This window comes from Papio anubis, chromosome 10, assembly GCF_008728515.1.
Source record: "Papio anubis isolate 15944 chromosome 10, Panubis1.0, whole genome shotgun sequence".
Taxonomy (NCBI): Eukaryota; Metazoa; Chordata; class Mammalia; order Primates; family Cercopithecidae; genus Papio; species Papio anubis.
Window position 1 is genome coordinate 53,356,013 of NC_044985.1, and position 14,282 is coordinate 53,370,294.

Below are 14,282 nucleotides of genomic sequence, written 5' to 3' on the forward strand. Positions count from 1 at the left end.
AACTACCTCTAGCTAGTCTTACAGATGTCAGGTAGTTTGTTTCAAAAGTTTAAACTGTCCCACCAGCTGTGCCTTTGTGAGTTCACGGTGGTTCCTCAGTATGCCTTGGCACACAATTTGGGAATCAGTAGATAACAGTGTTAAAATAACCAGCTATGTTACTCCTTTAAAACAGTTCGTAAAACCTGAGGTCCATAAACCCACAAACAGTAACTCAGAATGATGGTTGCCCACAGAATCTACCATTTTAAAAAAGTATAACCCAGATATACTGAGCCACAATGTTGGATGTATGTTAGTCACTGTGCTGTGCAGTGTATTAGAGGTCATTGTGGAAGTCCTTAAAACTATATGCAGAATTGTAGAGTATATGTGTGTGTGTACCTTACTGCTGAAAAAGCCACCAAGTTTTATCAGATTCCAAGAGGCTCATGACATAAGTAATGTTTGCTCAAGACTTGGTCTCTTAGAGAATGATACACTGAACAATTTACACCTTTACCCAGCATTCCCATTTGTAGGAATCTATCTCAAAGGTTAACCGACAAAAATATGGGGGGGGGGAAAAAAAGGCAGCTGTTAATTACAGAATTTGTAATAGCAGAAGACTGGAAACCACACAAACATCTATTGGTATACTACTGGTTGAATAAACAGGTACACCCTTCCAAGAGAATACTATGCCAGTTGGAAAAGAAATGAAGATATTTATATCTGCTGTGTTGTGTCTCCAGGATATATTAAGTGAAAAGAACAAAGTTATTTTGTGTTAAGAGTAAAATACATGTGTATTTGCTTTTAAAGAGAAATAAGCAAAGGACACAACAGTGAAATGGCAACCTAAGGAAGGAAAAGTATTTGCAAATCATTTATCTGATAAGGGATCAATCTAGAATACACAATAACTACAACTAAACAACAAAACAAATAACATGAAAAAAATGGGGAAAGGACTTGAATAGACATTTCTCCAAAGATGATGATAGACAAATGGCCAGCAAGCATATGAAAAAACATTCGATGTTACTAATCCTTAGGGAATGCAAATCAAAATCACCATCACAATGAAATAATACCTCAAAGTCACTCAGGATGTCTACCGTCAAAAAAACATGGTAGTGAGGATGTGCACTTCGTGCACTGTTGGAAATGCAAAATGGTTCAGCTGCTATAAAGGAAAGTATGAGTTTCAAAAAATTTAGAATTATATGATTCAACAATTCTACTTCTGGGTATATGTCCAAAAGAATGGAAAGGATCTTAGAGTTATTTGTACATCCACGATTAAAGGAGCATTATTCACAATAGCCAAGAGGTGGAAGCAACCCAAGTGTCCATTCATGAAGGAATGAATAAACAAAATGTGATATACATACAATGGAGTATTCAGCTTTAAAAAGGAAGAAAACTGACAAACTATAACATGGATGAACCTTGAGGACCGTTCACTAAATGAAATAGTCACAAAAGGACTTATACTGTAGTGGTCGAAATTCACAGAAACAAAGTAGAATGATGTTTCCCAGTAGCTGAGGGGAGGGGGAAATGGAGACTAGTTGTTTATACATAGTTTCAATTGTGCAAGATGGAAAAATTCGGCAGATTGTTCAGCAATATGAATATACTTAACACTACTGAATTATATACTTAGAAATGATTAAGACATTAAACTATGTGTTCTGTGTTTTTTACCTCAATAAGAAATGGAAAAAAAAAAATGAGGGAATGCAGTTCACAAAAATCACACAAAATTCAGTAGTACTGAGTACATTCACAGTATTGTGTAGCCATGACCATTATCTAGTTCCAGAAGTTTCTGGCGCTCCACCTGGAAACTCCCTACTCATGAAGCAGTCACTCCCCATTCCCCTCCCCCACAGCCCCTGGTAACTGCTAATCTGCTCTGTCTCTTTGGAAGCAAGACAAGTTTTGTCGTCTTGTCTCAAGTTGGCACAACTACATGTAGAATTATTTTAAGTGACCTCAAAATATTATAATGTGTACATGTCTAATAAGATATACTCCATAAAATAAACCACAAAGAAGTCTTAAACTTCATTCAATAATCCTATTGTTAGTGTAGTAATGCTGCTAATGTTATCTGATACTAACCACAGAAGGACAAAACAAATAAGCATATGAATTTCTGCTGAGGAGAAAAGAAATATATCAAGGAGAAATATTATTCAGCCATAAACTGAAATGAGGTACTGATAAATGGCACAACATGGATGAACCTTGAAAATATGCTAAGTGAAACAAGCCAGACACAAAAGGCCACGGTATGATTCTGTTTATTCAAAATACCCAGTATAGGCAAAGCATATAAACAGTTACCAGGGGCTGTGGGGAAGGGGAATGGGGAGTCACTGCTTAATGAATGGGTCTGGGGTTTCCAGTCAGAGCACTGAAAAATTCTGTAACTACACAATGGTCATGGCTATACAATATTTTGAATGTACTTAATACCACTGAATGTACATTTAAAAAGTAAATTTTACTTGTGTAATTTACCACAGTTAGGAATCTCAAAATTGGGGTTTTATATATACCCAAAAGAAATACTGAGAATGATCAATTAAATCAGACATAATTGTACTTAGATGAAGAACAGCTTTATTAACAGAAATCCATTTACATTTGAAGCTCATATATGCTACAACTTAGTCTTCTCAATGTTAAAAATAATTTTTTTCTACCATGTAAAACCTAACCTTCTCTTTGACTTCTGAAAATTATATTTTGGTCCCTGAGAGTTATAAAAAGGGAGCTGGACTCCAGTAATATCATTTGCCTGATAGCTGGGTCTTAATCCACCTCTATCCACAAGCACTGGTCCACGGCCACCTCCAGGTCCTTCCTGTACAGCTTTTACAAGAGGGTAAATAAATTTATTTGTTGTTTCCGATTCAAGTTCAATTACCTCTCTGGCATAGTCCTGAAATTCTTTCTCCTTTTCAGCCACAAGAGCTTCAGTAAGTCTGCAATAATCTAATTCTGCTTGTTTTGCTTGCTTTGCATTAAACTTATTTTTGGCCTATTTGGAAAAGAAAGGAAATATAACTTAATATTGGTTAAGAACATGAACTTTCTAAATATAGGTAGCATTTGAAAATGTAGGTATAATTTTCTAAACTCATTGATATTTTACAAGTTCTGATTTAACAACTATATACTATCATGTATTTCAGAAACTTTCCTATCATGCTCAAAGTAGTGGCTCAATGAAACCTTTATTAATAGCCTAATGTGATACATTTGCAAATAACACAGTGACATAGCGAAACATGAAATTTAGATAAAACTCAGGTAACAGAGTTTAGAATCCTGTTTCAACCACTTACAAGATGTGAACTTTAGTGGTTTAGAATGCACAGCCACCATTGTCTCTAACCATCCGCTATTTTGGAGGAATTCATTCAACTCTACTGTGCTGGGTCAGCCCAATATACCATGTTCCCAGCCACATAAGATTAAATCAGCAGTGAATATCTGGACTAAAACCATTTACATTATTTCCCAAAAATTTTAAACTGGAACAATGAGTGACATTTATCAAGGGAGGTTGAGAAGGCACTGAGTGGAATAAGTAGGCAATTTGTCAAAAGCCAGTTTACCAATATTTTATACAAATTTTGTCTTTTAATTGTTTATATTAATTTACATTGGATGGGATTCTTTTTATGGCTTTTCTGTGATGCTCTGGTTGGCAACTTTTCATTTGTATTCTCTGTGGCACTTTAAGAAATGTTGACTTTATTTTTTAAAATAAGTTACTTTGTCTACTTAGGAATATATTTAATATTCATAAAAATATTTCTCAAAATCCAAAATGTTGGCATAAAACAGTAGCCCAAACCTGATATCTACGATAAATTTAAATTTTTGATGGAACAGAGCAACCATATTTAATGTGAAATATCAAATTTTTCATTATTGGGTGCTGCAATTCAAAATTCAGTTTACATACTATTTGTGAAATTGGGGATAAAATACCAGAGTTTTAAAAAGTAGAAAATGACAATAAGATTGGAGAAAAGGGGCCGGGCGCGGTGGCTCAAGCCTGTAATCCCAGCACTTTGGGAGGCCGAGACGGGCGGATCACGAGGTCAGGAGATCGAGACCATCCTGGCTAACACGGTGAAACCCTGTCTCTACTAAAAAATACAAAAAACTAGCCGGGCGAGGTGGCGGGCGCCTGTAGTCCCAGCTACTCGGGAGGCTGAGGCAGGAGAATGGCGTAAACCCGGGAGGCGGAGCTTGCAGTGAGCTGAGATCCGGCCACTGCACTCCAGCCTGGGCCACAGAGCTAGACTCCATCTCAAAAAAAAAAAAAAAAAAAAAAAGATTGGAGAAAAGGTCAAAAAAAGGCCAAAATCTATCTCTCATCAAAGGTAAAATGCTAATATTTGGGAACTTAATAAGCAGCAATTTGGATAAGTTAATTTAGTAAATGTAGAAAAATATTGAGGGAACAGAAAGAACCATTTGAAGCACAGAAAGGAAGTGACAATGGAAGGAAAGAATTACTATGATGGAACATATGATTGGTACCTCACATTTGATATGCATTAAGCATAAACATAAGTTTATAAAGAAAAAGTTCCAAAAAATTAAGTTTAAAATCCTAAAAATGCGGCCGGGCGCGGTGGCTCAAGCCTGTAATCCCAGCACTTTGGGAGGCCGAGGCGGGCGGATCACAAGGTCAGGAGATCGAGACCACAGTGAAACCCCGTCTCTACTAAAAATACAAAAAATTAGCCGGGCGCGGTGGTGGGCGCCTGTAGTCCCAGCTACTCAGGAGGCTGAGGCAGGAGAATGGCGTGAACCCGGGAAGCGGAGCTTGCAGTGAGCCGAGATCGCGCCACTGCACTCCAGCCCGGGCGACAGCGCGAGACTCCATCTCAAAAAAAAAAAAAAAATAAAATAAAATAAAATCCTAAAAATGCTAATAGATGAAGGTAAAAGTACTTTCCAAGTACATTTGGAAGACAATAGCTAATTAACTATCCTGAAAACTGGAAAATAAGGCAAAAAAAAAAAAAATCAAGTATTTATAAAAATTGTACCTAACAGGAACCAAGTATTTGATCAAGAAAACTTCTTAAAGACTTCAACAAGTAAATCAGAAGGATTCCAAATACTGATCTTATTTGATCATGATTGAAACAAACTATTTTGGCACCCGGCCAAAAATTTAAAACTTTTACATCTCGGCCGGGCGCGGTGGCTCAAGCCTGTAATCCCAGCACTTTGGGAGGCCGAGGCGGGTGGATCACAAGGTCAGGAGATCGAGACTATCCTGGCTAACATGGTGAAACCCCGTCTCTACTAAAAATACAAAAAACTAGCCGGGCGTGGTAGCGGGCGCCTGTAGTCCCAGCTACTTGGGAGGCTGAGGCGAGAGAATGACGTGAACCCGGAGGGCGGAGCTTGCAGTGAGCCGAGATCGCGCCACTGCACTCCAGCCTGGGAGACACAGTGAGACTCCGTCTCAAAAAAAAAAAAAAAAAAAAAAAAACAAAAACTTTTACATCTCAAAGATATTATCAACAGAGTGAAAAGGTAACTCATGGGATGGGAGAAGACATTTGCAGATCATGTTATCTGATAAGAGATTAATATACAGAATATTTTCAAAACCTCTAAAACCCAACAGCAAAAAATCCAATTCAAAAATGGAGGCCAGGTGCAGTGGATCACACTTGGAGTCCTAGCACTTTGGGAGGCCAAGGCGGGCACTTGAGGTCAGGAGTTTGAGACCAGCCTGGCCAACATGGTGGAACCCCGTCTCTACTAAAAATACAAAAATTAGCCTGACGTAGTGGTGGGCACCTGTAATCCCAGATACTTGAGAGACTGAGACAGGAGAATTGCTTGAACGCTGGAGGCAGAGGTTGCAGTGAGCCGAGATCACGCCACTGCACTCCAGCCTGGGCAGTGGAGCAAAACTCTGTCTCAAAAAAAAAAAAAAAAGTGAAAACCAAACAGAAAAGGACAAATATTGTCTGATTCCATTTATGAGATACCTAGAATAATCAAATTCATTGAGATAGAAAGTAGAACAGAGGTTACCCAGACTGGAGAAAAGAGGGGATGGGGAGTTACTGTTTAACGTGTATAGTTTTAGTACAGGATGATGAAAAACTCTGGAGATGTAGAGTGGTCAATGTGAATGTACTCAATGCCTCTGAACCGTACCCTTAACCATGCTTAAAATGGTACTTTTTTATGTTATGTTTTACCACAATAAAAATCAATTTTAAAAAACTCAGCACTAAGAAAACCCAATTAAAAATTGGCAACACTCTTAAATAGACACTTCACAAAAGAAGGTATACAGATGGCTAGCAAGGATGTGAAAAGATGTCCATTATCTTTGGTCATTAGAGAAATGTAAAATAAGGCCATAAGATATCACTATACTAGAATAGTTAAAATTAGGGGATGACAATATCAAGTGTTGATGAGTATGTGGAGTAAGTTGTGCTCGCATACATTGCTGGTAGGAATGGAAAATGGTACAGCCATTTCAAAAACAGGTTTTAGTTGCAAATGATTGGATGCTAGGTCCTCTACATATCTTCTAAAATCTGATATCTCCATTCACCTCAAATCTGAAACCTATGAGATCCCAATCAACATAGTCTTTGAGATATGGGAAAAAAGTAAAACGAAGATGAGCATTATGGCCTGCCACATGCATTTGTATTTTCTTTAATATTTACTAAAGTATAACAGACACTAAAGAAGGATAAACATTCATCTAAAAGATAAAACTCGCATGGGAACTTCACTGGAGATAAAAACAGAAACTAACCCTACATTTTTAATATATTTTATTGAGCCATAACCATAATGACCATTTTTTTCTTATCTGACAAAATAAACTGCTTGGGAGATAGAAAACTAGCATGAATTCTGTATTATATACTTATTGCTAATATAAGTATAAACATTCAGGAATAATTACCATTTGCTGAATATGGGCGTCTTGAACCTCTCGGTGTTCTTTATCAGCTTTGTATTTTTTCTCCTTTTCATGTTCCCAGAAAATTTGATCTGCTTTCATGACAGCCAGCAATTGTTCTTTAGCCTCTATTTTTCTTTGTCTTTCTTCTTCCTCTTTATTTTTCATCTAGACGTTTAAGGCAAAGGAAACAAATTAAAACCAGTTATAGCAACCATTCCCGTCTGAAAAGGCATAGAGTCAGAGAGTTGAAGCAGAGGAGAGTCAGCCAGGAGCAATACAGGAGCAGAAAAGTGCATGCACTTTTCTGGCCATGAGGCCAGTTTACTTTGGTTTTGCTCTATTTCCTGAATATCAGAAAACACCCAAGTGATACAGGACAATCTTTATTGGCTTGAAAAAGAAAATACAGGAAAAGAAAAAAGATCTTCTCAAGGAAGGGAAATACGTAAGTAAAAAATTAATTGCTCCAGTCATGCGTGGTGGCTCACGCCTGTAATCCCAGCACTTTGGGAGGCCAAGGTGGGCAGATCACCTCGGGAGGTCGGGAGTTTGAGACCAGCCTGACCAACATGGAGAAACCCTGTCTCTACTGAAAATACAAAATTAGCCAGGCATGGTGGTGCATGCCTGTAATCCCTACTACTATGGAGACTGAGGCAGGAAAATTGCTTGAACCCAGAAGGCGGAAGTTACGGTGAGCCAAGATTGCGCCATTGCACTCCAGCCTGGGCAACAAGAGTGAAACTCCGTCTCAAAAAAAAAAAATTGCTCCTATGTGTATAAACTATCAGCTATCCAAATTAAATGTTATGACAGTCATGTAAGATATAAGTTTTGAAATATTAAACAAATGTATAATTTTTACATGGTTTGTCTTTAAAACATACAAATGAAAAGTATACCACATAAATAACCTTTGTGTTTCAGATGGTTCTGAAACAGGAGAGATTATTACTTTGCATCTATAAATATCTCATTTGTAACTGACTGTCATGTCATCTTTGTTAGGAAGTAAACATTGTCCAATTTCAAAAATACAGGAAGATAAGTAATATATTGTTTTTAATATCTTGGCTAGTTTTTGGTTAGAGAGGCAGATGGGATGGGAAACATAGTAGAAAGGTCCTAACTTTGTCTTTCTATTTTTATTTTCATAATTGAATTGTTTACCACAATGGCTCTATATTCTGCAATTGTTTTTAATTCTGCTTTGTTTTTTTCATCTTTTTCTCTTTCTCTTTTTTCCCATTCAGCCTCAGCTTCTGCAATATCTCTAGCAATAATCATATCTTCATTGTCAAGTTTCTCTTTCAATAGTTCACTCAGGAAGTTATGTATTCTTTCTCTTCGTTTCTCCATAAGCCTGTAACAAAATAACCATACTTGTCAAATCTTCATGAACAGATGTCCAGTGGAGCCAACATAACTTAATTAGGGAGTCTGAGATAACCTGTCATCTCTTACAAAACTAACAGGAGCCCCATTGCTCCTTACATACATTGATTATTTTAACTGGGAATTATTTTTTAACTATAAAGTACATATATTCTAAAATCCAAAGAGAGTAATATGTATAATACATCTCTCTCTCTCTCTCTCTTTTCTCTCTCTCTGTGTGTGTGTGTGTGTGTGTGTATGTGTGTAAGAAATAAGATCTTTTTTTTTTTTTTTTTTTTTTGAGACGAGTCTTCGCTTCTGTCACCCAGGCTGGAGTGCAGTGGCCGGATCTCAGCTCACTGCAAGCCCACCTCCCGGTTCACGCCCCATTCTTCCTGCTTCAGCCTCCCGAGTAGCTGGGACTACAGGCTCACCACCTCAGCCTCGCTAAGTTTTTGTATTTTTAGTAGAGACGGGGTTTCACTGTGTTAGCCAGGATGGTCTCGATCTCCTGACCTCGTGATCCACCCGCCTCGGCCTCCCAAAGTGCTGGGATTACAGGCTTGAGCCACCGCGCCCGGCCGAAATAAGATCTTAAAATTACCTACATTGAAAAATATTTTAGGCCAGGTGTGGTAGCTCATGCCTATAATCCCAACACTTTGCGAGGCTGAGGTGGGAGGATCGCTAGAGCCCAGGAGTTAAGAGACCAGCCTGGGCAAGATGGCAAGACCCCATTTCTACAGACAAATTTTTTAAGTTGGGCACGGTGGCTCATGCCTGTAATCCCAGCACTTTGGGAGGCCGAGGCGAGTGGATCATGAGGTCAGGAGTTCGAGACCAGCCTGACCAACATGGTGAAACCCTGTCTCCTAAAAATACAAAAATTAGCCGGGCGTGGTGGCACACGCCTGTAATCCCAGCTACTCAGGGGGCTGAGGCAGGAGAATCGCTTGAACCCAGGAGGTGTAGGTTGCAGTGAGCTGAGATCACACCACTGCACTCCAGCCTGGGCGACAGAGCGAGACTCTGTCTCAAAAAAAAAAGAAAAAAAAGTCTTAGCCAAGGCAGTGGCACGGACCTGTAGTCCCAGCTACTCAGGAGGCTGAGGCAGGAGGATTGCTTGAGCCCAGGGGTTCAAGGTGGCAGTGAACTGTGCACCACTGTATTCCAGCCTGAGTGACAGAGTGAGACTCTATTAAAAAAAAAATTTAAAAAAATTTTTTTTGAGATAGAGTCTCACTGTCACCCAGGCTGGAGTGCAGTAGCACAATCTCAGCTCACTGCAACCTCCGCCTCCTGGGGTCAAGCGATTCTCCTGCCTCAACCCAGCTAGTTTTTGTATTTTTAGTAGAGAGGGGGTTTCACCATGTGCCCAGGCTAGTCTTGAACTCTTGACCTCAAGTGATCCACCTGCCTCAGCCTACCAAAGTGCTGGGATTACAGGCGTGAGCCACTGCACCTGGCCACAGAAAATATTTCAATATTTTATCAGACTACCCTGCTTACTCTATCATTGGAGGCTGAGGCTATAAAAGGCCTTTATTTAAATAAAATCAAAGAAATAATCTAATAATTAAAGTTATCAAAATCCTAAATATCCATCCCCTCACAATATTCTGTCTGAAATTTATTCACAGCACTTTTTTGACTTGATCTGTTTAAATTTCTCCCTTTACACTTTAAGGTTCCTTTTTTTTTTTTTTTTTTTTAAGAGACAGGATTTTGCTATGCTGGCCAGGCTGGTCTCAAACTCCTGGACTCAAGCAATCCTCCTACTTTGGCCTCTCAAATTCACTATGAGATTCCTCAGGTCAGAAATTGAATGGGTCCTCTCTCTAGTGAAGAGCAAAGCATGTGCCTGGTACATTATAATAATAAATAAATTTTGTTAAATAAATTGGGGCATTTTAATTTATGAAATTGTATAAAAAATAATTTTGTTGTGACAAATTCACTTACTGAGTGAATTGGCAAAGCAGCATGTGAGAAATGATGAGAGAGGATACAGTGCATACTCCAAGGAAATTACAATTTAAAGTGGAGAAAAAACATTTATGCGAATGTCTTTATAACTATCCAAGACAAAGGGTAATAAATGCCATGAGAAAGCTAGAAAATGATATGGACAAAGGAGAAAAAAGGAAAGCTTTCAGAGAAAAGGTGACCTTTCAGGTAGAATTCCAAAAAACAGTATTTTAAACAGTTTTATTGATTGCTTACTATGCTCCTGACACCATTCCAGGTGCTGGGGACAGACCTAACAGTGAACAAAAAAGTTGGGCATGGTGGCGCGCACCTTTAATCCCAGCTACTCAAGAGGCTAAGATAGAAGGATCCCTTGAGGCTATGAGGTTGAGGCTACAGGGCACTGTGATCACACCTGTGAATAGTCATTGTCCTCCACCCTGGGCAACACAGCAAGACCTCATCTCTAAAAAAAAAGGTTTAATAAAAATAAAAATCTGTGTCCTCATGGGGCTTTCATGATTGCTGGAGGAGAGGGACAGTAAACAAAATAAATAATTTAAAAAATGTATATAGTGCTATATATCAAGCAACGAGGGTGGGAAAAGCAAGTAAACTGACAAGCAATTGGGGAGGTGGTATAATTTTAAATAAGGTAGTCAGAGAAAGCCTCAGTGACAAGGTAATATTTAAGTACAGATCTGACAGAGTTAAGAAAGCAAGTTACGTGCTCTCTGGAGGTGAGCATTCCCTAGAGTAGGCAGAGGCAAGTCCAGTACAGGTGAGAAGTAGGAGAGGAGAGAATAGTAAGAGAAGAGGTCTAAGGGATAAGGCTGGGAGGGATGAGCTGGGAAGATGGAAATTTGGGTAGGTGGAGAGCCTTATGGGCCATTGTAAAGGCTAAGTGAGTTGTGAAGCCATCAGAGGATTCTGCACAAGGGGAAAGCATGATTTAGACAGAAACCCCCTATACTGCAATCTGGCCTCCTACTCTTATCTCTACATCCCATACCAAACTGATCACTAACATAAGCAATGTCCTCTAAATTGGATGAATACTTCATTTTAAAAATTATACTTAATCCCATTACTGACCTAACACTGATGACCGCTCCCTTCTTACTGAGACTCTTCTCCCTGATGTTTCCCTGGTTTTTCTCCAATCTCTGGAAACTATTCGTTGGTCTTCACACTATCTTCTTTTTCCATTTGACTTTTAAATGGAGTTCCCTAGGGACTCTGCCACCTTCATTTCTTACCTACCCACCCTAGGTGAGCTCATCTGTATCCACAACTCCAACTGCCACTTATATACCAATGGCTCACAAAGCCATCTTCAGCTCATACTCCTCTGGAACAGCAGATCAGCATTTCTGACCATCTACAAGATGATGTCCTCATACCCACATCCCAAACTGAAATCAGATCACTGAATGCTCTAGTCATATATAAAATAAGACCTCTGTTCCTAAAGACTACTGTCATAATAGTCATAAAATCATAATAATTTCAGATAGTACTTTATTATACACATTATTAAAGCCTACCTGTGTGTTTCAGCTTCTTTTTCTTTCCCCATTTGTATAAGACACTTTTTTGCTTTGATAAATTTTCTAATCTTTTCATCTTCTTCCTCTTGCTGCTGCTGTTCTACAGCTTTGATAATATGTTTATCCTGCATATGTTCCTTGGGGGAAAAACTGTATGTATTAACTTATCACAAAGAAAAATATCTTTCAACATATCAACAGCTAACAAGAACCTGTCAAATGGTCACAGCTTCTGACCCAGTGATTTCTCTCCTGGAAATTTTATCCCAAAGAGATGACCAGAGAAGTGCATAAAGGTTTAAGTGCCATGCACTTTATCTCAAAGTTACTTATGATAGCCAAAAAATGGAAACAACCTCTAAATATTCAATCATAGAGAATAATCATGGAGAATATAGTTAAATCATACTCTCAGTTGCATGAGATGTGATTCAAATAATATAATCAATATGTAGGTGGGGGAAAGCAGAATATGTAACATTACATAGTATATTCCAATTTCACAAATACATGTAAGTACAACTTTATAATGTATAAATGACTGGAAGAAATGTGTCAAATGTTAACAGTAGTTACCTCTGGGGTATGAGATAATAGGTAACTTTTATATCTTATTAATGATTTTCTGTATGTCTCTTCAAATATTTCATGTCTTTAAAGTATGCAATTAAAAATAATTGTATAATAAGAAAAAATACACCAAATATATATAAAGTTCATTTAATGTTTGAATAGTCATATGGTTCAAAAACCAAAAATGCTTTTTACATACACAGTGTAGCGAGCGTCCTTCCACTCCATCCACTATGTCTCTTCCTAATCCTCCCTCCAGACTCAAATCACTATTGCTAGTTTCTTGTCCAGACTTTGCTTTTGCATACATATATGAAAATAAAGATATGTATTCTAACAAATTTTTAAAGTAGGTCACTAGTATTTACAACAAAAAGTAAAAATCTGTTCATATTAGCATACGTTCTATGAGCTCTGCCTGAGTTAGCCATCATAAAAACAGATGCCGTTGAGCACAATAGCCTGAATATATAGATATATTAGTATATTCTGTTATTTAGACAGGGTGTCTGTTGCCCAAGGTGCAGTGGCACGATCATAGCTCATGAAAGCCTTGAACTCTGGGGCTCAAGGGAAACTCCCACCTCAGCCTCGAGAGTAGCTGGGGCTACAGGCACGAGCCACCGTGCCTGGCATATTCTGTTATTATATAAGTAGAAACCAATTCAAAGTAAAAGTTCTTAATCCTCCAATATATTTATACCTCAGGGTCTACTATGTGCCCAGCACTCTTAACTAATCTCCTATTTTATGGGTTAATTTTACAAGCCTATAATCTGGTTAGGAGATATATTGGTCAATATGATCAACATGAAAAACTAAAGCAAACAGCAAACTGTTAAAAGTGATTGTTTTGGATAATTCCTTACAAGTTTTATTTTACTGTTTTCTCCAAGTTTATTCTAATATTCACAAAGACTTTTTATAATATGAAAAAATATAGAGTTGATTAACACAAAGTTAATTCTCATTTTTCAATATTGAAAGCTTAAGCTCAAGGTTATATAGCCAGTAAATGGCAGAGTTAGCATTAAAAACTAGGTCTCTGCTACTCCAAGCCTACTTGGAGACATAAAAAGTATTCCACCCATTATCCAAGAATTAGATTTTAATGAAAACAACAACATTTCAAGTAAAAGTCTTAGGAATTGAAATTTTCATAGCTAAAATTAAAAAAATCAACAGAAGACTTAGAATACAAAGTTGAAACTCAGTAGAACAAAAAGAAAATGGCAGAAACAATTAGTTGCTTACCAAAGATTATTTCTTCTGTGCTTCATTAGCAGCAGGACCCAGATTTTATTCAGGGTAGAAATATGCTCAGCTAAAAGACTATACATCCAGCTTTCTTATCAGCCAGGTGTAACAAAATTATGATCAATGAGATTCAGGGAAAACTGTTAAGTGGGACTTCTTGGAAAATTCCTTAAAAGGAGAACAGCCTGGGCAATGTACCAGAACCCATCTGTACAAAAAAGACCAAAAAAATTAGACAGGTATGGCAGCACATGCCTGTAGTCCCAGCTACCAGGCAGGATGAAGTGGGAGGATCACTTAAGCCCAGGAGGTCAAGGCTGCAGTGAGCCAACATCGTGCCACTGCACTCCAGCCTGGGAGACAGAGTGAGACCCTGTCTCAAAAAGAGGAAAAGGAAGAGGAAGAAGAAGAAGGAGGAGGAGGAGGAGAAGGAGGAAGAGAAGGAGAAGAGAGGAAGAAGAAAAGAAAAGGAGGAAGAAAGAAGAAGAAAGAAGAAGAAAGAGGAGGAGGTAGAGAAGGAGGAGGAGGTAGAGAAGGAGGAGGATGAGGAGAAGGAGGAGAAGGAGATAGGAAATAGAGTACTC

General features: G+C 38.3%; 1 protein-coding gene across 1 annotated transcript in view; it reads right to left on the reverse strand.

The window, feature by feature from the left end:
* Window positions 1–2,593: 2,593 nt before the first annotated feature.
* The window catches only part of CCDC173 (coiled-coil domain containing 173), a 58,109-nt gene continuing 46,420 nt past the window's right edge, over window positions 2,594–14,282 (reverse strand). The window contains exons 6-9 of the mRNA XM_003907581.2: window positions 11,866–12,005; window positions 8,144–8,336; window positions 6,974–7,138; window positions 2,594–3,037 (exon numbers count right to left, since the gene is read on the reverse strand). Coding sequence (XP_003907630.1) covers window positions 2,696–3,037; window positions 6,974–7,138; window positions 8,144–8,336; window positions 11,866–12,005 — 840 coding nt within the window. The 3' untranslated portion in view covers window positions 2,594–2,695. The remainder of the gene's footprint in view (window positions 3,038–6,973; window positions 7,139–8,143; window positions 8,337–11,865; window positions 12,006–14,282) is intronic.